The sequence below is a fragment of the Anarrhichthys ocellatus genome, unplaced genomic scaffold (assembly GCF_004355925.1).
Source record: "Anarrhichthys ocellatus isolate YVR2014 unplaced genomic scaffold, GSC_Weel_1.0 scaffold47, whole genome shotgun sequence".
NCBI lineage: Eukaryota > Metazoa > Chordata > Actinopteri > Perciformes > Anarhichadidae > Anarrhichthys > Anarrhichthys ocellatus.
In genome coordinates, this window is record NW_022280077.1 from 199,549 (window position 1) to 225,124 (window position 25,576).

At 42.8% G+C, this 25,576-nt stretch overlaps 1 protein-coding gene across 2 annotated transcripts; it reads left to right on the forward strand.

The window, feature by feature from the left end:
• The first annotated feature begins 2,174 nt into the window (after nt 1-2,174).
• sox1a (SRY-box transcription factor 1a) lies at nt 2,175-17,331 on the forward strand. 2 transcript variants are annotated; one of them, XR_004213514.1, is made up of 3 exons: nt 2,175-2,664; nt 10,524-10,572; nt 16,316-17,331. XR_004213514.1 is itself a non-coding variant. In XM_031869403.1 (3 exons), exons 1-2 carry the CDS (start codon nt 5,974-5,976, stop codon nt 10,542-10,544), a joined length of 864 nt encoding a protein of 287 aa, XP_031725263.1. In that variant the 5' UTR covers nt 5,014-5,973; the 3' UTR covers nt 10,545-10,572; nt 16,316-17,331. The 2 variants fall into 2 exon arrangements, 1 of the variants encoding a protein (XP_031725263.1); XM_031869403.1 differs by lacking the exon at nt 2,175-2,664 and adding an exon at nt 5,014-6,816.
• The last annotated feature ends 8,245 nt before the right edge of the window (nt 17,332-25,576 follow it).

Consider the following 25,576-nt stretch of genomic DNA (forward strand, 5'->3'; position numbering starts at 1 on the left):
AGAGAGAGAGAGAGAAAGAGACAGGGAGAGAATGAAAGGGAGAGAGCAGGAGGAAGAGAGGGAGGGAGGGAGAGAGAGAGAAAGAGACAGGGAGAGAATGAAAGGGAGAGAGCGGGAGGAAGAGTGGGGAAGCGACTGGCGTGCTAATTTCAAAATCTGATATTTTTCCACTCGAATAATTTAGCCTTACAATATGTCTTCATCCAAACATGCTGTAGATTTTTTTCTCCCCCTTCTTGAATAATGGGATGTTTCTTCTGGGTTTGTCATCTGTGATAAGATGATTATCTGAAAGGTCTGGGGCACATTGTGAAGAGAGTCTCTCCTTCTCTGCTAGAGTAGGTAATCCTGGGTAATAGCATTATGGACACAGTGTTTTCCTAAAGCCCATGATTATCCACTGCTGTTTGCCATGGGATTGACTTTGGCCTCCCCGGTCTCTCTCTCTCTCTCTCTCTCTCTCTCTCTCTCTCTCTCTCTCTCTTCTTACTCTTTTTCTCACTTCATTTCATCCTGCCTCTGACTCACCACTCCATCAGGCCCTTGTATGATCTTCTCTTACAATTCAACCAAGAGAAGAAGATGAAAATAGAGCACATGGAGGAACAAAAGAACAAATTGCTTGTAGACGAGGGTGCCCCAGACTTGAATGGCATGTTCTCTCCATCGAAAAAACTCCCACGTTTCAGTTTGTCTGTTTGGGGTGACCATCCTGCTCTAAAACTTAATATGGACACAAAGCTTTATGCCATTAACAAGAGACTAGGATCACCCAGTTGTAGCCATTACCATCTCTAAATATTCTCAACAGTGGATCTCGTTTATTTTATGTTTGAACATCTTACAATTTTTCAACCATATTGTGTTTCACTTTCTGTGTCATTTTACCTTCGTTTTCTTTTACAATATGTTCTTAGGCTGCTTTCATGTTCTGCTGAGCTACATTTTCCACTTTGGTGGACAATAAAGTCTTCTTCTGTTCTTTTCTATTTTGCTCAAATAGGCGTACCGTACACATACATTATGTGCTTTCTTCTTCAAGTGTGTCCCTCAGTTTTCAATACTGGATCATCCCTGCTAACATTTTCAGTTATGGTTTAAGAGGGAGTTTAAAAGCAAATAGGATACAAATTCTAGATACGTATCACTCCCTTAACTCTTCATGATGTGTATGTTGTTACCTCTCGCTGTTTTTGAGGTCTTCGGGGGGTTTTTTTGTGTCGTGTTATGGAGATTTGTGTTTGAGAGCGACAATATGAACTGAGCTAAGACCTCTGCTTTTATCCGATTGGCTCACTCTTCCCTCAACGCTTTTAGGCCTGAACCTGACCTGATCTCTCTCTCTCACTCTCACTCTCCCACTCTCGCTGTCTTTCTTGTTTTTTTCCCCCTCTTAATATTTTTCAATATTGCCTTTTACTGAGCTTTACCACTTTGTGTCAATCTCCTGCTCGCATGGTTTGCGTGTAGTTCTTATTTGATTCAGTACATCTCGCAAAGTGGCAGAGTAATCTCTGGTGAATCAATAAAAAAACGACAGGACGGAGAAGATGTTTTAATCTGCAGCGACGGGGTCTTTCTCCTGGGACGAAAGTATATGAAAAGGTTGGTTAACCACCATCGGCTTAGTGAGTGTAACTCAAGAAACAACAATAACATCAATAGTTATCCTGACATTTTATGCCAGATGTAATCTTACTTTCACATTTTAGATTTTTGAAGGGAATGTAATAATAAACCTTATATGAGCTCAGCTGTGTGTATGTGCGTGTGTGTTATATGAAAAACAACAGATCCACAAAATTCCAAAAACAACCCTTGTGACTTACAAAAATGATTCATACCTCTGATCTGCCAACTCTGCTTAAGAATGGTTAAAGCTTCACTATTCAAAATATTTATAGTAAGAGGCTTGTGTGCGTGTGCGTGTGTGTGTGTGTGTGTGTGTGTGTGTGTGTGTGTGTTTCCCTAGCTGTCAGAGCCACATGCTTGCAAGCTGTGCAGGTTCATATAAACTAAAATCTTATTGGATGCTGTGGACTTCATAGTATGAAGTAATATGTGAGGATCACGTTGCTGGACACAGTGTATGTCCCGCGTGTAAAAACAGCCTCAAAAAGCCAATCCCTCTCTCCTTGCATCCTACTCTGCTCCAGGATCAGTAATGTGGAGTCAGTATCCATGGAGGACGCGGAAGGGGGTGCGGGGCTCCTCCCCAAGTCCTCGCCCCTCCTCCCCGAATGCGGCACAGCTGCCTCTCAGAACCCGCCGCTCCAGCCCATTCATCCTGGAGAGCCAAAAAAAAAAAAAGGGAAAAAAAGAGTGGCTATTTATTAGAATACTTGTTTTGTATTGTTCTGTGCAACACAAAAGACACTTCATTGTGTTAGAAGCAAGCCCCTTTCGCAGAGAGAAACAATAACTTGGAATTGTCTTTTTTGGAGTGTATAATAAATGTCATTTCTTCATGTCTCTGCCCCTCAGTGTGTGTTGAGTGGTGGGTTTGGGCACCGGGCATGGATGGCCTTGGCACTCGAGCGGCCAGATTGTAGTGGGAGTAGCGGTCTTACATGAAGCTTTGGAGGGTTTAGGACGGCTTTAGGAGTATGGAGGGAGAAATCTTGCCCACTTGGTCTGGAGTAGAGGGAGCGATGGGGAACATGCGTAAGTTTGCATATGACGGTTACGCATGTGTAGTATTTATCCTGTAGATGCATTAGTAGTTGAACTATCTGTGGTGAGTAAAATCTATTTTTGTAAAAAACGTGAAGTTGAATAAATGCTAAAAAAAAAAATAATATAAGGGGTAAGGCGAACTTGAACGCTTTCTGATCTGTGATTGCAAGTGTTTTTTTAAATTATTGGTAAGCTTTATTTCGGAGCGCCTGGGCTCTGCTGTGTTCAATTCAATGCGGATGATGCGTGTTTTATTTTGGGACGAGTGAGCCGCGCGGGGCTGCACCAGAGCGCGCTGCTCTGCGCCTCATGTTGCTACCAGTTGCTCTCCGACCGACTCCGTTTGATTTTCCGAGGTGACATTATTTGCTCCTGATCTGTTCGGGAGTGAGTGATAATAATGGCTGGCTGGATTAACCGGGCGCGTGCTGTAAATTTGTGGAGGTTTATTCAGTCGCGCATTGTTTTAACGCAGCTCGATATTAAGGTGGCATGGTTCTCTCGGGGTTTTTTTTTTTTTACTTTTCAGGAAGCGGAGGGAGGCGGGTGAGAGTGGTGGGGGCTGATTTTTTTTATATTAGGTTTAGATTGAAGCTATAAAACAATTGCTTTCTCCTGCCTTACGCACGTGAGCAGGTGATCACAACTATTTTTTCCTCCCAAAAGCCCAAATCAACCTTATCCCGCGCGCTTGGCTGTGCACAGACATGCACCACACGTGGACTTTTCTTTTTTTGGGAGGGGTTATAGGTTAACTGTTTTAGAAAAAAAAAGATCACAGATTAAAGGGGGTAACCCGAATAAATTTGGCCTCTTTTTATTTTTAAATGTGAGAGAGTTACTAAACGAGTGATTTAGGAGTTTGCTGAGATTAAAAGGCACAAACACCCACCGGACGCTGTGAGACATGAGTTGTATTTATTCCCAATCCGTCTCTTATTTATTTATTAATTTAGGAAGGGGGGGTGATAACCGCTTTGACCCTTGGCCCCTGCCGTACACCATCATCGCAGTGCGCACATCCTGTAGCAGAGGCCGCACACAAAGGAGCGAGGAGGTTTGAAAAGAGGTTTGGTAAAAGAGGAGTAACTGGGGGACGACAGAGAGAGTAAACAGGGGCCACCGGTGTCCCAGTGTCATTGTAAAGACTAATCCTCTACAATCCCAAACCCACTCCACAATGACAGAAACACATGATAATAATAATGATTTCATGAATTTTCTCCATCGATACTTTAACACCGTGACAAATTATATTTTGATGTTACATTAATCATGTGTTTCTTTAACAATACCATTGTGGATGCTTGTGAAGTCTGTTTGAATTAATTTAGACTGATATTAAGATATATGGCTCAATGCATTAAAAAAAGTCTGAAAATGTTTTTTGTTAAATTTTGCAATAGCAAATGTGCCAAAATCCAATTTATATTTGCTTGTATTACTGGACTTATCTGGTTTGGTCAATAAAATACTACTCCTTACTTTTCAATTTAGCAATATAATTCCATATACCTTTTATGGATTTGTCATGTGATAAGTGTTCGTATTAATATTGAGGCACTTTACCAGCGTATTTCCCTTTATTATAAGAGGCCAGTGCGCCGTCATGGTTTTTCTTTATTTTACTTTGTTTATTTGTTTTCCTGTGTGACAGCGTCACTGGCCCTCACCGCCCTGCAGCTCTCCGTGTTGTCATTATATTGCCATCTTCCTCGGGCCTTAAGCCACGCGGCCGAGACCACTGGAAACGTTTATTGACCATTGTGATATCCCGTTAACCCTATTACCAAAGACGCATGGATCTGTCCGAGTGATCCCGCTCCCTCCGGCCCTAAACAGAGAGCCATATCAAGCTAAGCCCCAATTAAATAAAAAACAGCAAAGGACGATGGAATGATTAAATCGTTAGTCTCGCCGCGGGAAGTGGTCTTTCGTTTTCCCTTTCAATTAGGGGTTGATTGGGCTTTTCAGGGGAGGTCAGCTGTGAAATCTGGATTATATATGCGTGGGCTCGGAAGACGCATCCATCGGCTCCCTCTCACGGTTTCCAAACGGCTGCCTGGGTGTTAAATGAGGGACTTAAAGTGTATGAGCAAAAGTCCACAGAAAATGACAGCAGCAGAGCAGTTTACATGTGCTCTTTCTTTTCTTCTTCAGCTGCGGGCACAGGCTGAGTCAGGAATCGTTCACCATCGCCAGCAGACGGCGATATCGACGCTTTGCCCCGGCAATTTCACGTCATTACATGCTCAGAGGCTTCTCCTCTTCGACCAACGGCGCTTTACCAAACCTCTTTCACGGCATCCTCCGCGTGGAGTGTGTAATTTCTCTCTCTCTCTCTGACACCTACTATTACTACATACCTTAATTACACACCTGGGGGGAGAGAGAAAGAGAGAGGTGGTCTGAAAAAATGGATTTTGAAGCCCCGGTGGAGCATCAAGTCCGCTGATATAGAATTGGTTTGGGTAGACTGTAATTCCAGTGCATACAAATAGAGTTGGGCCCGTGTTTATATGACGCACGGCAGATTTGAGAATAACCGGTAAAGATGAGGGGACACGTTGTGAAGTTCAAGCACAAATAAAGAAAATAAGTGGAGAGTAACCAGATTTGTATCTAAACTTGTGTTGAAGCCTGTGAGTTTAATATCTGCTGCATATGGAGGCTGTATTAACCACGTTTACCGAAACCATAACTGTTCTAAGAATATATTTAGATGTTTGACTCATGGTGCTCAAAGACTGCACCCCGCTACATCCGTGCTAACAAAATCTTAGTTATTTTTGTTTAGCTGATGTCTCCGAGAGCGTGTTTGGAAATTTCAAATGCCTTGTGCTATTTGTGGGATTGGCCCTCCTTTCTGCCTCCTCCTTCTCCTCCTCCTCCTCCGGTGTGTTCTTCCTCTATGGTCCTCTAGTCACCTGACCAAACGCCATGCAAATCACTCTGCTGTTAGAGCCCCATTGGCCGCTTGTGGCTCATTTAACCGCTGTCAGTGCGCATCATATGGCCGCCGCTTTAACCAACTTCTTAACTCCGACAGGGAAAGTGGCTCGAATGCGCATTCTATCACAGTGGATGTGAACCAACCCAGGCGAAGACAGCGTGAAATACTGGTTGGAGAACATTTTATATCCCGTTTCGGATTAATTTTTGTCTCGTATTTTAATCATTTGGGTTAGAATATCTATTCTGTACCCCAGTCAACCTGTGCGCACCCGATCTCGTGCGCGCCTATCTTTGAAATAGACTTTTTTTCTCTGTTGGTGGCGAAGTTTAAAAACCAGGTGAATGTATAGCATGATGATGGAAACTGACCTGCATTCCCCCGGCCCCCAAACGAACACGACCACGGGGCAAACGGGGCCGAACGGCGGGTCCAAAGCGAATCAGGAGCGGGTGAAGAGACCGATGAACGCGTTCATGGTGTGGTCCCGTGGGCAGCGGAGGAAGATGGCACAAGAGAACCCCAAAATGCACAACTCTGAGATCAGCAAACGGCTGGGCGCCGAGTGGAAGGTGATGTCCGAGGCGGAGAAGCGCCCTTTCATCGACGAGGCGAAACGGTTGCGAGCCATGCACATGAAGGAACATCCGGATTACAAGTACCGGCCAAGAAGGAAGACCAAGACGCTGCTGAAAAAGGACAAATATTCCCTTGCCGGTGGACTGCTTTCTGGGCCCAGTGGGGGCTGTGGAGTTGGTTTAGGAGTCGGAATGAGTTCATCCGGGGTCGGGCAGAGGTTAGAGAGCCCCGGGGGTCACGGAGGCTCCGCCAGCTCCGGCTACGCGCACATGAACGGCTGGGCGAACGGTGCGTACTCGGGGCAGGTGGCTGCTGCCGCGGCGGCCGCGGCGATGATGCAGGAGGCGCAGCTCGCCTACAGCCAGCACCCGGGGAGCGGAGCGCACCACCACCACCACTCACACCACCATCACTCACACAACCCCCAGCCCATGCACCGCTACGACATGACAGCGCTGCAGTACAGCCCCATCTCGAACTCTCAGAGCTACATGAACGCTTCTCCATCCGGCTACGGCGGGATCACCTACACACAGCACCAGGGCTCCGGCGTCTCCTCCTCAGCCGCCATGGGGACGTTAGGGTCGCTGGTGAAGTCGGAGCCGAGTGTAAGCCCTCCCGTCAGCAGCACACACTCACGGGGTCCTTGCCCCGGAGACTTGAGAGAGATGATAAGCATGTATTTACCGACCGGAGAGCCGGGGGACCCGTCAATGCAAAGTAGACTCCATGCCTTGCCGCAGCATTACCAGAGCGCCACGGCTGGAGTGAACGGGACGGTCCCTCTAACACACATTTAGAACTCACAGAATAATTGAAAACTGCAAACGAACACATAACCAAATATTTACCTCTTTTCTAAATAACCCCGGTCCCGAAAACTACCTGCATTTTGTACAGAATGTTTATGATATTGTAAATGAAGGGTAAATAGCAAATTCATCTTTTTTTTTTTTTTAATAGCCACCAGTGGAATTATATAACGAATATGATGCTGAGATATTGGTGATTGTGCAACCATCTTTTTGTCCATTACTTCACAGTCTTGGTTGAGGGTTACGCCAGGTTCACATGGGGGGTATTTGGTTCAATTGTCTCATACTTTTGGGGGTTCTTGTAAGTTATTGAAAATGAGATAACGTGTCATAATCTTAAGAAAGTGCTTTAAAAGATATGGGGAAATCACCTTCTTTAAACATTTGTGTTCATTTGCAGAAGCCTGTGTCTTAATTCTTGGAAACCATCTCTTTTTATTGTAACACTCTAATTATTGTAAATTGTGAATAATTTTAATATTTCAAATGATGACGGGCAACTGCTGTTGTAATTTAAGTGCTTTTCTGCAAGTGAAAAGCCCTGATATTGCAATGAAGAAGAATTGAATAAATTTCACCAGATGTTGCTTTTGATTCTTAAGACAACGGTCTTAGATTGATTATTTTCACAATGTTCTTACAGGATTGTTTTCACGTTTTAGGACACAAGAATATCACTCAGCCTCCGCTCGAGAAAAATAGCCACCTGTTTAAATTGCGACACCACATGATCCCACCAGCTTTTAAATAGCCTAATTGTTTGTGCGTAATTGTGCGTAAAAGCTACAGTCTGTAGGCCTCCGAGGAAAGTTTCCTCGGAGGCCTACAGACTGTTTCACGGACTTAACCTTTAATGTGAGTAATGACAAATGTATTCATAGATTATGAAAAAGTTTTTTATTTGTGCCAGGCCAAACCATATTCAAGCTAGATATTATATTATCATTTCTAAACAAATCTGATTACGTCAATGCCTCATGCGACGAACCACCTGTTAGTTTTATTAACGAAATATCCTCATGTATTAATGGGAATAAGAGGTAATGATTATGAGCTATGACAGTATTTATAGAAAATGTAAGCAGCAGAAATGTTTTATTAACTCTAAATATCTATTTTTCTAATGAATTGCAAGGTTGTGTCAGACTTACACATGTTTGATTAGATTACATCAGAATATCAATAACGAAATGTTCTTCCAAAAATATAACAACAAAATCAAAAGGCCATATAACTCACTTGCTTTGATATTGACTTTTTAAGTATGAGTTTGTGTTAGGCCTTTCAACAAAAAAAAAAAATTTGAATAAATACAAAAAATCATTCAAATAGATTCATATATTTTTAGTTTGTAATTCCACTGCTTCTGTTTTGAACACTTGACTTAAATAATACGACTCGGGCAGAAAAAGTAAATAACAATAATAAATAAGAAATACTATAGTGATGCAAGGATTGTATTTATTTCAGCATAGAAAATACGTTTTTTTTAAATCATCTTTATCTCTCTTTTGGAATTAAATTTTTTGAGAGAAAAAAAAATATCTCAACTGAAATATGATATAGCTTATTTATATATAGCTTCATGGTGATCAACAATACAACAGACCAAAATAAAATAGGACTATCTAAATCTTGCTATCAATGGAGCAGTGCTCAAAATGACACATTTAATAACTGTTATTTTACCCACGGTTTTATCCTCATTGCATAGTCCCATCATCTTTTAGTATAGCTGAGAGGCAGGAAAGTAAAGGGAACCGGGAAAACTACACGAGGCAACAATACATTCATGTTTTACGAAACTACAAGAGACTTGCAGGGAATTAACCGTCTGACATTGTACAGGAAGAAAAATATCTTATAGTCCATGTGTACAACTCGGTTGCACTCACAGCACAAAGCAGAGCATGAAATAATTCCAGATTGAATGCGTGCATCCTCAACATGCGTACATCTAACGACGTGCACGACAAAAAAAACAATACGGCCTAAATGTTGCGCAGACTGGACTTAAACTTCCCACTGGCCAGGCACGCTCGTGACAATGGGGTTACTGATGACTCATCAGAATTTCAAAGTTGTAGATGTTTGATTTGAGAGGACCTTTTGTCACCTTTGTACAAAAGCACCTTCATTGCGGATCAGACATGTTTGAGAGAACAGATATGTCATTCAGATATTTAATCTTTTTTAAATGATGAAAAATTGGTCTGAAAATGACGTCACTTTTTGACAGACCGCAGCTGGGTTTGACATGTATATATATCTTTTTTGTATTGCCTGTAGGTCGCATATGTAGATACAGGCTAATAGCCATACACATGCAAATGAGGAAAAATGATGCCTACTTAGGCATTTTAAAATCAATTAATCTCAAATACATAGTTAAAGGGCCTATTTCACACTGATGAAGACTTGCATGGTATGTCAATTAAACCTGTTAGGCCTCATAGTAAAGCGTGTAACGTTTGGCTGAGCATTAATCTGTTGAAAGAAATCAGAGGAACAATGTCTGGAAATTTGTTTCCCCCCCAACAAAAAATCGCATCTATGGAGACATCTCTCCGCACTGTAGCGCGCACCGTATGGCATGGGATGGTGCGTTTTGCATCTGTTTCTATCTTATCTGTTGATGTGAAGAGATGCGGATTAACACTGAAATCACGGAGAGGCGGAGCGCGTCACGGCGCATCGCCTGGCTAAAAGAGGAGCGTTCTGGCAAATTTAACCCGAATAAATTACACCTTGAGGTGGAAGAGGGGTAAGTGTAGGGTGCAACGCATAAAGGCTCCGAGGCAGCAGGGTGTATTTGTGTGTGTGCGTGTGTGCGTGTGTGTGTGTGTGTGCCTGTGTGCCTGTGTGCCTGTGTTCACGTGCCTGTGCATGCGCGCGTGTTCGCGTGTGTTTAGCTGACCGGCCAATAAATCTCTCCACAGCGCGATGCTCTTATCTTGTAGCCACCGATATATTCCGTGCTAGGAGGCCATCAGCACCAGCGCACACTCGGTTGCTCGTAAAGCCCCGATCCCTTGCACTCCCAGTCCTAAATGGGGATAATTAGCGTCACTTTATCACGCCTCTGCATATTTTCTCCGCGTCCCCGTCCCCCCCCCTCCCTCCTTTTCCTAAAAAAAATTACCAAACAGGCTGCTCTCGTCGCCCGCTCTGTCACAGAAGATTATGGAGACAGATTGCACAGAGCGAATGTGCCGGGCGAGATTAGCGCGGAATAGAGAAAGCAACTGGGCCAATGAATTCCTCGGAAGGGCCTTATCGTGCAATTACACGTTGACATGTTTAACAATCTTGCTGCCTCTTAATCCTGCAGTGCTGCTCTATCTACCCACAGCTACCGCGCTATATGCCGGCCCACGGACCTAATGCACCGAAACGCGGCACAAATGTCCTGAAAGTTATGAGAAATTGCTTTATTTTCAAACTTTGTCAAGCATTCAAACGCCTTTTTTATTTTCTATTTTTTGTTTTGTATTTTTCAGATTTCTCCGTTGTTGGAATAACATCTGCACTGGGACTTTTTGACAAGAGGTGAGATATCAAAATGAAAGAAAAAGAAAAAAAAAGAAATTTGGTGTATTGTTGACCTAAATCACTGTTTCCCCTTTATCGACTAATCGAAAAGTGACAAAAAAAACAAGAAATGTTTGCATGCCCATCCAGATTTGCGATGTGAAGCAAAAAGTGACTGTTTTGTATGGAGTTAAATGTAGACTTTACCATCTCTCTGCCCAATACACACACACACACACACACACACACACACACACACACACACACACACACACACACACACACACACACACACACACACACACACACACACACACACACACACACGCACCACCATCACCAAGTCCCGGCCCACCGCCCCTCCCCGTCCCTTCTGCCTGGCGGTAGCCTGTATCGGGGCCTGTGTGGGAGTGATTGTGGAGCGCCACTGTAGGAATTTGGCAGCGGCCGTGGTTTGCAGAGCCGCCCCACGCTGAGCCCCATTCAGCGGCCAGCGCGCTGTGAGGTTGGGAAGTTTCAGTCAGCCGTACAACTCAATGGCCCCCACAAAGGCGATTACAAGCCCCAGCGCATTCCTGTAGGGACCTGGTAGCGGCGCAGGTGCGAGGGGGACCGGGGTAACCCGTCAGAGAAGTGATAAAAAACGGGACAGTGCTGGGGGGGGCCACACAAAACCAGCCGCTCCGCGGGAACCGGGGAGTTTTTTTGGAGGAACGAGGAGAAAGGAAAGAATAAGTTGGAAGAAGATGGATGTTTGGGGGGTTGGGGTGCAGCATACTGAGTGGCCTCACCGTCCATCACCGAATGAAAGGATGAGGAGACTCTCAATCAGGGCTAAAGCCAGGATTGTACTGAGGTCATGAGTCCCCCAGCACACCCATGGACAATTTAATTAGCCATATACTGTATATCTGTATTTAAAAACAGAAATTCTCATTTTACTAAGTCATTTTAGTGCTCCGTTATATTTTCTGTCAACTTTATTATGGTCTATGTTCCAAAGTTTCTGCAAGGTAGGCCTATTTAATCAGGTGAACTATAGCTTACTAAATGTCTTTTTAATATATGTTTTGATTTTAAGACATTTATTCTATAAAGTATTATGATCTCAAAAACCCAGCAGACTGTACATGTATCTGAAAGTTAGCAGCCTTGTATAGTGAAATAAGCCGAAGCTCAGCTGATATGAACGTAGTCTCACACAAAGGGGCTTCGTTAAGAGGACCGTGAAACTCTTGTCGGAAAAGTTTTCCTGCCTTAATTACTCTTCATTAAATACAAAATAAAGAACTTTTTATCTGCAAACAGATGAAATACAAAGTGTTCTGTATACTGAATATATATATGTGTGTGTGTGTGTGTGTGTGTGCGTGTGCGTGCGTGTGTGTGTGTCTTATGAACAAGTAACAGATCCACAAAATTACAAAACAACTCTTATGACAATAATGATTCGTACCTCTGTGCTCAAGAATGGTTAAAGCGTCACTAATCGACATATTTATACCAAGAGGTGGATCAGATTACTGGGAAGTGTGATTCGAGGTCACTCGACAAGCCCACCGAAAGTTTTCACCGAACTCCGAGGCTTCCCTCCGCTTTATCAGACCTTTTCACTTGTTTGAACTCATTCTCTTGGTTTTCATGCCAGCAAAGTCATCAACTTAATTTCCAGCCACAGCAGGAAGTTGTTTTAAGCAAACAAGTTCCGATAAACCCGCATCTCGTGCACTAGCTGTCCAGCACCGGACAGCAGACAGACTAAAGCCCCTTTCACACAGCCTGTGCAGTTATTCTGCCTCGACTAATGTAGGAGGCACAAACACAGAACGGGGGCACAGAGTTGTTCTGCCATTAAGCCGGCAGCGGATCCGAAGGAAGTCACAGAGCCGAATCAACGTCAGTGTAAAAGGGACAGCCAGCATGGCTACACGCACATACACGACAGTGACTCTGTTGTGTTACACGCAACAGCCCCAGAATGAGTTTTGAAGTGTGGGTTGGGGGCATCCAGCATACAACCTTATAAACAGGTTTATAACCGAAGAGATGGACGGTAGCTATGTTTTATCACTTACTGGTAGGAAGAGTGAGATTTCTCAAGTAACTGAAAGAGTTATTACAGATCAATACAGATTTTACTGACATTCTTGCTTAAACTACATTTAAATTTGACATGTGATGCCTCAAAAGAGACACAAATTACACCCCCAGTCCGAGCTGCTCGAGTTTGATTGCGCTTTGAGCATAGACTGTATGCAAGAAGTGGATGTAGTGACATCACCCATTGGTTTGTGGACTGTCGTTTTGAAGCCTTGAGTTTGGCGTTTTGGCTGTTGTCTTCCTGGATTATGGCCGTCGCCATCTTGACTTTTTGCAACCAGTGAACGGAAGTGAACATATTTTCACTGCGGAGAGGTGACGTAGAGACGCTGCATACGGCTCTGGTAGCGGTAGAATCCTATCGTTATATCCCTCTAAAAGGGACCATGATTCTTTTAAATGAACATCATGCTGTATTGAAGAAGACTTGAAACTAGTGATTGAGACCATAAACTCATGTCCACAATGTTTACTGAGGTAAGAAATGAAGTGAGAAGTAGAGTCATTTTCTCATAGACTTCTATAGAATCTGATTTATTTTTGCAACCAGAGGAGTTGCCCACTAATAGCCAGTAGAAAGAATGCAAGTTTAAGACACTTCTGCATTGGATTCATTTTAGAGGATTGTAAGCTTAAGTTTAAGAAGTGCTAAGCAGTTAACAGTGTCTGCAGAGACACAATCTTGGGATGGTCAGTGCAGCGGCCGTTTTTTATGTGTACCGTTGCCATTGCAAAGAACCGTGCCATAGAACAGATTTACAACGCTAGCGTGACGTGTAACGCAACCGTGTCGGCGTCCAGCGTGTGAACGTGTAGTCCAGCCATTACGGCTTTCCCTTTTACAAACCATTAGGCTCTGTGACTGCCTCCACCGCCGGCCAAGTCGCGGAACGGCAATGTGTTTTATTGCTCGCCATACCCCTCAATTTATATTCCACTTTACCCAGCCCTTTAAACCGTATGTACAGCACTGCAGCCCTTAGCAGGTGTGCTCGGAAAACTGGCGTTTCATACAAACTTGGCTTTTTTACTTTTGTAGCTCTGGCCATCAGTTCTACAGTATTAACTTTGTACTCGCCAAAGTAATTGCTGAGATCTCAGTATGCAGCTACGTCGCTAAAGAAATACGTCCAACAGGGCAAGAAGCACTAGCAGCCAGACAATCAGGCAAGAACCCAAGGACGAGTAATCAGTGCCTCTACAGCCAGCGTACCTCTCATTCCCCACCAGAGGATCATAAAGAAGATGCAATGAATCGCATGAGAATGAGGCACGCTAGTCCCATGCAGAGACGTGTCAGAGAGGAAACTCTCACACTCTCATGTAGACTACCCCGATGGGATCACATAGATATACAGTATACGGGACCTGAAAAGGCACATGAACAAACAGGTCTCTCGTATGAACACATGGGACTTTAACTATCCCTTCAAATACTTGAAATCATCTCTAAATTCAAAAGAAGAATTACAGGAGCATGGATCTTTTAAAGTTAAACTCCATTTTCTCAGGGTCTCCGTGTGCCCTTTTCAGGTCAGACAAACTTTGGTGCCAGTGTCCCAATGATCCGTGGCAATCAGAACAACAACGAAGTGTCACACGATAAGTTTTAAGTATCAGCTCCAATCCTGTTTTTGCACTTGAAGGAAGGCTCTTTGGCCCAATATTTATTTTTTTCTCTTTAAGTGTCTTTAAGTGCCTCCGAAAAGAGTTTGAACGAGTTTCCTTGACAGCACGGGTCAAACTATTCCAGGTGCCCAGGAGTAAAAGTTGGAATTTTGAATATAATGTTAATGAAGTGAAGTGGCTTGATGTTCCTCACTTACACAATAGACCTTGTGTCAGAATTGAGTCATCAGAATTTTATTTTCGACCAGCGAGAGTATTGATAATATCCGTTTCTCAGACAGAACCAAATGTGAAGTGTCCAGTGAAGGAGCAGCTTCATTGTATATTGCATTTTTCCACGGCTATGTTCATGTGTTTTCAGGCGGGAAGAAATTCTTCTCAATATAGGTCAACATGTCACAGCACTCTGTTAACGCATTGGCTGCCGGTATTCTCTGGCCCCAATTAGCTGTCCAAAATTGAACTACCCCCACTTTGTAGTTTGGTCGCATTTCAAACGCAAATGAAACAAGTGCAGCTCACTGAGCTCGGAGGCTCCGCCGCAGCTTTCCATAGACATGCATGGCAGCTCGCTGCAGGCCACACTTTGCCGGTACTTGAGGTTTTTCCGGCGTAAGAGGTGAGGAAGAATAGTTTGAAAGTAATGGCGCCTCCTGCAGACTAGTATTACTTTCTTTCTTGTTCTTCCATCTCTCCCACTTGAACAGACTCTTTCCAGCAGGTGAAATGCTCTACTTCAGTCTCTCTGTCTCTTCACCTCGGTCCTTAGTAAAATATCTCGATTAAATTCATGGTCCCCAAACGATTAATCCTTCACAGATCCCGTGACTTTTACTCTATTACTAGTTTCCACAGCGTGTATACACCATTAATGAACAATTAATGAACATCAACCAAATAATGTCATTTACAAGTCATTAGAATTGTAATTACGACTGGGAATCCTCTAACATATCCGACTTGTTGCTTAAAAATACGGAAGTGCCTGAAAATCAAAAAAACATGGATGCCTCTTATCAGCCAAAGCCTATTTGTTCAATGTAATGAAATCTCCATTTAATTGTATTATCAAGTATTTTTAACCGACCAACTCTGTAATCTTACAACTGTCTTGATGAACACTTGCAAGAGTTTAACAGGGGAATCCATCCCATCTCTACCATATGTGAACATCGTGAGCATGTTAGCCTGATGACTTTAGCATTTCCCTCAAAGCGTCGCTGTGCTGAAGTACGGCTGTGGACTCTTAGTCTTGAACACAATACAAAAAGCTCACCGTTTGACTGACAGGCTCTTGTGCTCACTGGCTCCCGCTAACTCAACAATTCGCTCAATAGCGTGTGGTGTACAGCACACCTGCAGTGCTTCTCTATCGCTGGCCCGCACACATGCGTACCCACCAGATGCTGCAAAGGATTTCTGCTCCTCTGAGGCAGGTGATAATTCTCAGGGCAGTAGAGAATGAGGTTAATGTGGGGTCAAATGGTTCAAATAAGAAACAGCGGTTTTATGGTGCCTGCTGCGTGCTGATAGCTGTTTGAACCGGCCGACCTTTGAACTCTGCGGGGTCAAGTGATCAACAAAACGGGTCGTTTAGATAGGTCAGATTGGAACAAGTGAAAGATGTGTATGTCACAGCAATATGTCCAAGAGGAACAGATAAATAGTTTTTAATGATTATAACCCTACTCAATTTGTTTCCGGAGCCATTAGATTGTTGTCAGCTATCAGACTGTTTAAGGTGCGGGATACATTTGAGTCATTTGTAATTGAATTGATAACCTGCTGGCTGTTATGCATTCAGTTAAAATAACCATGTACTTGTGTGTCTCTTTCTATCAATGAATACACACATGTACATATTGTGCACATGTATTTGTTGTAGCACAAACCCTACATATGAAACTACGGGGCGCTGTTTGCTGTGTTCTGCTGTGTCTTTATTTATTGACTTTTGACATTTGATATCCCTACAAATCAATATCCTCTCTTTGTCCATCTCCCTCTTTCTCTGTCTGTCTCTCTCTTCCAGCAAACTGTCCATCATGGCTATCACCAGTGGACATGGATCACTGAGGGGCCTGTGATTAACAGATAGCACCTCGTCTCCTCTGCTGTCAGGCCATCATTATGACGAGCACTAGAACATAGGTGCTGTGGGCGAAAAAAGACCTTTAGGAAAATGTCAGCGACAGTCAGAGCCCCAAATTTCCTCCATTCACTCTTTCCCATGTGATGCTACCTCCTCTAAACCCCTTAATTACACAACCCTTTTCTCCTATTGACCAATGTTTTGTATCTAAGTACAGTGTCTGGTTTCGGAGTATGTGGAGATTTTATTTGATCATTTTATCTTATGTGGCTTACCTAAAGGTCGACCATGAAAATCGACAGTAAAAAATAAAAATAAACAACCCCAGCCCTATATTTCCCCCATCTCAGCAAAAACAATAAACAGCTCTCGTTTCAAAATTCCCTTTTACTGGAGCCAGCTTCACTGTCTTAATACTCTTAGTCCCTCAGTTGGCATGTTTTCCAAGAACCCGCTGCATTTTCAGATTTGTAAAATCCGTCAAAATGCCTGAAATGAATATTTCTACAGCCTTCAGTGTATTTAATGTGCCGTGTGACCAGCCCAATGAGAAACGTGTACTGATCTGGCACTAGGGACCAGAGCATCAGTAGAGTGGAGCCTCAGTCAGTGTGGAAACAGTGTGAAACAGGTCGTTTTCATTTTAATTCAAACCTCTTTTATCTAAAGAAGCAGAAAGAAAGTAAACATTTATTATTCACATATCATCTTAGGTGTCAATTGACATCTTTCCAGTGCATGAAGTGACATGTCATGAATATTTCTATTTTACATTTTCAAAAAAAGCCCACTATTTGTACAGTTTTCTTCACGGATTAACTGTCCTCTTGTGAGACACATCTTTTACTATACACGTTCATTGTACCGTCTGTTTTACTGTTGTGTTAGCTTTAGCTGGAAAAAAAGGGATTACATATTAAATAAAATCTTGCATCTTATTTCTGCCTAAGAATAAATTATTGTGCTTCATGTCTTTTTTTTTTCCACATTCAATTTGGGAGGTAAATTATATACTTCAAAGTGAGAAGTTATGGAAAAGTTTTAACATTTAAACTTTGTGTTAATTTCAAGGCTTAAATGCGCCCTCAATTAATTTACCATCGCCCCTTAGTAATTGATTTTAGATAGAGAGAAAGAGAGAGGTGGGGGGGGGGGGGGGGATGTGTGTTGATGTGTGAAAACCGCAAAAGCCAACAAATGAAAAATAACTAACGGCATAATTGCTGTGAGCGTTGTAACCTTGCTTTATTGATTTTCTTTTTTTCCATAAAGGCATTTGGCTCACATCAAAGTTAGGCCCGTGATAACACAAGTCATTTATATTTTGCTCAGCCTCTCGGTCTATCGTTGACTCGTTCAGGTGTGTGCGACCAACCGCACAAAGACGAACACTGGTGAGAGAAGAGTCCAGCTGTGTGTGTGTGTGTGTGTGTGTGTGTGTGTGTGTGTGTGTGTGTGTGTGTGCGCGCGCGCGCGCTGAGGTAAAGACTGGGTGAACAGGCACAGACAGAACGTGTACAGGGACTAGATAATGAGCATCTCAGGTGACTACATGCAGTGATTACCAGGTTGCTGCTGTTATAGGAACTATATCACATAAACATACACTCCCACTCTGTGCGCACACACACACACACATTCAGACGCACACACATGGCACACACACGGCACACACACTCTTGAGAGATCCTTGGTTATCACACCCTTCCAGACTGTTGTGAACTACTTATGGAAAACACACGCACATCTCAAGATGTGGCCACTCTTGCCAATATGAGCCCAGTGTTAAGAACAGTTGTTGTCGTTGTCGTCGTGTGTTTTTTTTTTTTTAGCATCTCTAAATTCCTAGCGTTGCTAAGGTGCTTTGGGAGGGGATTAACAGAGGCTGGCGCCGATGAGCAAGCCTTGCAGATTTCCAACCAGCAGGAAAAAGACAAAGGAAGTGGGGAAAGAAGGAGGAAAAACAGCAGAGCGGTTTGACAACAGGGAAATTGCAGTAACAGCTTGTGTAAACATGATGAGTTGAGAGAGGTAAAGAGGTAGAAATGAATGACGGCCGAGCAACGGAAAGTGAGACTAAACAATAAGTATCCTAAAGAGGAGGCCTTAACTTTTAAAGAGATTCTCCCTTTCGCTTTCTCGTCTCTCCGCCTTTTCCTCTGAATCTAGAAAAAATGTTTCTTATTAACCTCGTCTCTCTGCATGTCGCCATCTCCTCGCGCTCTTTTCATGCGCTCTCTTTCTCTCCCCTGCCCTCTCTATTTCCTCCTATCTCTTTATTTACCCCAAGGGCGGTAGTCTCAGATCCAGACACTTTTGTCTCTCTTTTCTCTCTGTCACAACTTCAAACGGCGCCGGCGTTCGGGTCATGCTGATGTTGCCCGCAGCATCGGTGACTGTGCCTTCTCAGGTGAACGTCTCCCAGCGTGTCCTTGATGACTCTCTCCCTTTCTCCCGTCGCGCTGCTTTTAATTAGTGTCGTGAGCAGCAGAGACAGCAAACACAGCTGAGCCACATTTACCAATTATCCACCTGCTCGGAGGTACCTCTGCGATGGCAAACGCTTTTAATACTTCTGCAGCTGCAAAGAAAAAAAAACATCAACAACACACAATTACTCATAAACTGACTGAGAAGAAAGGAGCATGTCTTGATTTTCACTAAATCCCTGGATACACGCTCGGGGAGGAAATCAGAATGTATTTTCAAAGAGTGAAATCTCCATTAGCCAAAGAAGGTGCACCAAAGGGAGGGAGGTCCACTTGCTTTTCTTTGAATCCTCTCCTCAGGCTCAGCGTCTCAGGTAGAGTGTAACTGGATGCGGCCTGTTTGTGGAATACAAGGCACTTGACCAAGGGCCAGCACTGCCCCTCCCTCCCCTCCCATCCCATCCCCTTGCCCCCCTCTCCTTCCCCTACCTGGGTCAGGTTACGCCTCAGCCCCCCACCACCACTCCTTTCCTTGAGTGGTGGCAGGTAGCGTGTTTTGCAGCACACATCGGTGTCCGCGGATGTTGAAAAGCATGTGTCTGTATGTTTGTACTCTACCCAGACAGGTGTTTGTGACTCTGTTTGGGCTCGGCAGCTGGGCTCCTGTAACTGTGCCCATCTCGGCTGCGCTGGCTAATGTGACTAGGTTGGCTCAGGCGAGGAGGCGGCTGTCTTTCAACCACTGATCCCTCAGAACTACTCATCTGATCAGGCTGGATGTGCGCTTCGCGGCTGCCGGGGTCACACAACCCAACCCCGGGGTCAACCAGCTAATTACAGACCGCTGTGTCCTCCGACTCTGTCACCGCCGGGGAGATGGGGAAGGTGGGGTGTAGTGGGAAGAAGCCCGAGAGGGAGAGAAGAGAGAATATTGACTGAGACGTCAAAAGGTCAACAGTGAGTGAGTATAACCAAGCTGTGTACGCATTTCCTCGCCCTTCACTTTTGTGAACAGGGGAAGAGTGTGAGGCTGTGGTTTTGCAGCATCTTGGTCACACCCTTCCCAGCCCTCAGGCAGAGATAGAAGCTTAGACCCATGGGACCGGAGCTGCGTCAGTGTATGTGGCTTTATGTATCAGCCTGCAACTAACTTCACATACAAGGGCTGTGCCAGTTTCTGTGTCTTTGTCTCCAAGATTAACTACAGCAGGAAAGCCCAATATATCGCCCCTATCGTGACTTCACAGTGAGACAGACTCTGCTTTTAAGACATGGAGAGTTCCAAGTGTTGTGCATGATTTCCTGTTGCCTGAACTTTGCCTGTGCCCATTGACTGAACCGGGATTTGAAGGATGCTACACGCTGACACCAGCCATAAAGAGAACACACATACACACACACACACACACACACACAATATGTACCAAGCCACCATTATATTACACAGGCTGCAGGTTCATTAATCACAAATGTGAGGGCTTCACAGCCAACGTAGGAAATTAATCAAAAAAGGGGACATTAATCACATGCATGAACAGCAGTAGTTACACCTGTGACAATGCCATCTGATTTAAATGCGTTACTCCAGACTGTGTTAATGATGCCACCCAGGGCCAGGAAAAGCAACCTCTCTGGGATCACTGAAACAATAACACACCGACTCTGAAGCAATTTTCTTACATGTGATCGTCGGGTATGCTGATGCACGTCGCACAGAGGTCAGTGGGTGTTGCAGCAATTACCAGGCGCAGCTTTTTCCTCACAGCTTGACCACTGGGTTTTTCACTCTTGACTGTAGAAACATCTGTTGAAACTATATTAGTCGTACTTATTACGTTTTATTTACTTCCCATTTTGCCTTGACAAATGTCAGTTGAAAACAAAAAAAAACAAGTTGCTGCCAGAAAGGTCTGATTTGCAATGATGAAGAGTGGAACAAACGTAGATGTAGCCAACATGCGGTGTATAGAAATAGTAACATTGTATATGTGAGAGATAGATACTGAAATAGAGGAAAGCCTCAAGCACACCCCGCATGTGTGGTTACACTGCCCTCTCTTGAATGCACTGCAGTGCATCCTAGTGATGTGCTGCAGCAGTGCAAATTATAGAAAGTAAAAAACAAGATTTCAAATGAATCCGAAATCTAACAAACTGGTGGTAATTTTAAATTAGGAAGATTTGAACCAATCTTTAAGGACAAATGATAATATCATGGAATGTTTTACAAGAAAATACAATTCAAATTGAAGTTGTAAGGCAGTAATACTGCTACATTGATTCCACTCAGAGAAACATTTTTTTGAAATTGTGCCTCAGATGAAAGAAATCCTTTTTTTCCCCAATGGAGCTCAAATCTGTTGCAAGAGAAAGATAACCGTTGCTGGACAGAAACAATTACCTGTTTAGTCACTAATGTACCATATTGAATAAGTAATTTGGGTTTTATTAAATTATGAGTTCAATGAATAATATACTTTGGAAGAGCTCCCACAAAGACAGACTTTATGAAGCCAAGTGGGAATTTTGTAATTTTTCTAAATAACTGAATCTTTCAAAAGAACCCAATTATTTCATGTAAAATGCCAGATTTTTGAAAAAACAACATCGTCTATAATATATGATGTAAACATATATTGGGTCAACCCCAACATTACAATACAATACAGATATAGTTTACAGATATAGTTTTTATATATCAATGGTTATAATGATATCAGCTCCATCCAATGATGATAATTATCGATCTCAAGCTATTAGCTACTTGAGTATTTACATTACATTTAAAAAAATATTCAACTCGAAGCAAGAGACCAAGCTAAATATTTAAATACATTTTTTTTAAATATGCTCCAAGAAGGAAAGAAATAAAACATGTATTTTGAATTCCTTCAGAAAGACCAAATCAAGTATTTATTCATCTGAATCCCTTTGGATTGGAGAATAAAACCTAGAAATAACAATATAAAGAAAGTGAAGTTCAATTAATGATAAGGCCGTCATCTTATTCTCAGTTTCTTTGACCAACTGGAAATGCCAAATTGTACTACAAAGTGCTTCAGAATGAAACAATAAATATATTATTTCTTTTTAAATCCTTTCAGGGATAAAATACAGTGAACACAGGGAGCCCCCTTCATTTTAAGACAAGTCCTCAAACACAAAAAGTGCTCTGCAGATCAATTTGTGTTTTTATTTGGTGTCACATCAAGCACTGCATGAGATGACCTTAAGCTAGTTTTGAATGAAATAGCAGACCTATTGGTACTTGTTTACTGAAATGAATTCTTGTCTTCTGCTGAGTCTTTCTGCAGCGTCTCTGAGCTTGAAAACAAAACTATTGGATCTTTTTTTCTAGTTCTGATCCGTTCGCTGGTTTGCTTCTCTCTTATTGCTGAGCTTGTCCCGGGGCTCAGGCTGCATGCTGGTCCAACAACACCGTTCTCTGACCCCTGCAGCCTGACAGGCCGCTCTGATAAACTCATATCACACACATGACAGGGAAACCGAAGACCTGGCCTAATTAGCCAGCGGATGAGAAGATGGAGTGAGAAGGGGAGAGAAAGGAGGGAGAGTAGATTGAAAATCAAAACGAGGAAGACTTTATTAACAGAGCTGGCGACCCCTGGTTATTTATTCATGGGATTACTAAAGAGGACTTTGGAACAGAGTGCCCTGCCAAGTTCCCAGCAACCATGTTGCTGTTTTGCTCCTGATAGGTTGCTAAGCATCACTAACTCTTTCGTTCCCTCTCTCCTTCTCTGCCTCATACAAACGCATGCATGCACTTGAGACCTTTCTCAGTAGACTTACCTGTCCAGGTATTCCAGTAATCGAGGCCAAGCCTTGTCAGGTGGAAGAAAGTCTATCCCAGGGTGGAGACAGGGGGAGGAGGAGGAGGAGGAGGAGGGAGGCGCTGTAAGTCTAGCCGGTGGAGGGGTGGAGGAGGGAGGGGGAGGACCAGAGACAGGGGGCAGGTAAAGGGGATCGTATTCAGGCTCCTGGGGACAGGAGGCTTGGCGTGGCACCGCACTGCCCACCCAACATCAACACTCTCAGGTTCCCTGGCTCAGATGGGCCAGATAATCACCCTCTCTCCACAGGGACCATCTGGAGGCACGGAGGGAGTGAGGTGAGGGCCATATTTTATTTCCATAAAACATAAATTCACTCATCTGCTGGTGAGATGAAAAAAAAAAACCCCCCCCCCCCCCCCCCCCCCTGACAGCTGTTTCACACAAAATATCAACACATTGGCACAACATGTAACACCTAACAACATCACACACGTGTTCACACTCCCAGCAGTGCTCCCTCTCATCTCTAAGTGTCTCCAGTTTGATTGACGCTGCTATCCCTATAGAGATCAGAGGACAGCCACTGTGATTATCATCTCACCGTGGTAACCGAGACACCACTAATCCCATAATAATCCTTCACAGTCAGTCAGCACCGTAGTGTTCTGACCTCCTGCAGGGAAAACAACACGCACACGCACACACACAGACCCATCCTTGCACATTTTTAAAGAAAACAAATACAAGAATACACAAACTCTGACACTAGTTTGCCATGTACCACCATTTAACTCTATAGCTGCCAATACCTGCGGACATAAGGCAGCACCTCGCCAGTACTTTCATAATATTTTGTCTCGTACATTAATGAGAAACACCAGAGCACAGCCCAGTTCTGAAACAGACACTTGCCTGCTGCCTCTCATTTCCAACGACAACATCTGCTGTATTAGAGGTAAGGTTTAAAAACGTGTCAGAGGTACTGTTGCACATTAAACCTCAAGTTCACTTGGACTTAGACACCTGTAACAAAAAAAAAAAATTCAGTTGGAGACCAAAAAATTGGAGACAATTTAAATAAGACATTCATCTACAAAATACATAATGTTGAGAGCTTTGGGTGTTGATGTGTGTTGTTCCATCTGACACATCTGTGATTCAATTTAAAATGTTTCGTCTGGATTTTGTTTCGTCTCACTGTCTGTTGTTATATTGCCTTGTATCTTGCTTTTGTCTGTCAAAGCGCTTTATAAACTCTTTTTTTAAGGTGCTACATAAATGAAGTTTTTATAGACGCTCTAAGTTTGTAACATCATGAGCCTAATTGATGCAATTAACTGGCATCACTGGGATTTATTAGCAGCTTTTTTAAAGATAATTCTTTGAAGAATTGTTGGCATTATTTGAAAGTGATTTTAAGTAAAATACAATAACATCTCTTTCTTCTTTTTTGAGTACTCTTAACAACTTTCCCCAACATGGGATATTGTACATTAAATAACTATTCCTGTTGGCTGAATATATTTGACAGACTATTTGTTGTAGCTGAAACAATAAGAGCATCTCCTATATTATGCAATATTATACAATAATAGATATCTCACGTAATAACTTTTGAAATACAATCACTTTACTGTTTTAGCCTTCTTATTATTTAATATTGCTCAACAGTCAGTTGAGTGAGAGTTTAGTTGTAATACTGTGATCTGGATAAAGATGTAAAAATGTTCTTCAATATTATCAGAAATAGCAGCAGTGGTACGACGGGGCCAGCTGTTTCATTAAGTTGCAGTAATTTCTTTTGAATTATTACTTTTTTATTTTAGTTATTCATGTTGTGTTTTAAAAATCTAAGAACATGAATTAGAAACTAATGTACAGCGAAACACAGAGGTCAGAAGTTCAGGTCAGTCTGATCAAACCCAGAAGCAACTAGAGTATGAAACCCAGATACACATATGTATAAATATACATAATCTATACATCAATACATACTTTGCACATGGAGAAAAGAAGAACCGCTGGAGTCAAGGACAGGTAGCTTTTCTTTTTGTTAGACAACCAAATAAGTTTTTTAAAATTCATTTAAATTCAAGCAGATTACAGTTTCTATATTTCCAGCAGCATCAACAGCAATGTATTCATGTACTGTCAAGGGGAGGACAGCATGGTAGTTAGCAGTGGTGTAGCATTAAGTATGCAATTATACACAGCAGAGACATTTCTTTCTCACTGCTTGAATACCAATAATGCCATGTTTAATCTAACTGGATTCTTGTTTTAATGTATATATATATATATATATATATATATATATAATATATATATATATATATATATATATATATATATATATATATATATTCTCACTTTTCTCCTGCTCGTCTCTTGTTCTGTTAATGACATGTTTTAATTTCTGCCCTATGTTTATTTATCAGTGCACATGCATGCTCTGTGAGGTGACTACAGCTTTTCTGAAGAAGTGGAGTGATGGCTGGTTCGCTCCCATGAAGCCCCTAACTGCAGTGAGATGTGCTCAGCGGGGGGTCTGGGAGTCAATGGATGTCACTGTTTAACAAGCTTTTCCAGCACTGTTCTGTAGACAAGAAAAACTGCAGACTACAGACAGGACAAAGAAAGACCCTACAAGTCTCTGTGTGTGTGTGTGTGTGTGTGTGTGTGTGGATATGGTAATAACACAAGACTATGGTTAGCATGTTGGGGGGGGTGCACACCCTATACACACACTATGGGGGGTCCAAATGGGTCATTATTTCACCTCCTTATAAGAAATTGGTTGCCCTGCTTTTAATTTATTTTTTGGTGGCAAAGTGAGGCCCGTTGGCACTCTTTGTATCCAGATATACCTGTGATTACTAGAAAATTTGATATTCCTGCTGTTCTTTTATTCCTTTCACTCACACAAAGGAGAAACTATTGTGATGGTGGCTTGATACTTAAGATAAATTCCTCTT

Bases quoted from the DNA above. Each gene is read 5' to 3' on its own strand.
- sox1a (XM_031869403.1), top strand. From the start codon at position 5,974: ATGTATAGCATGATGATGGAAACTGACCTGCATTCCCCCGGCCCCCAA. The intron at 6,817-10,523 runs GTAAGCCCTCCC...TGTATTTTTCAG, and splicing joins TGGTGAAGTCGGAGCCGAGT to ATTTCTCCGTTGTTGGAATA.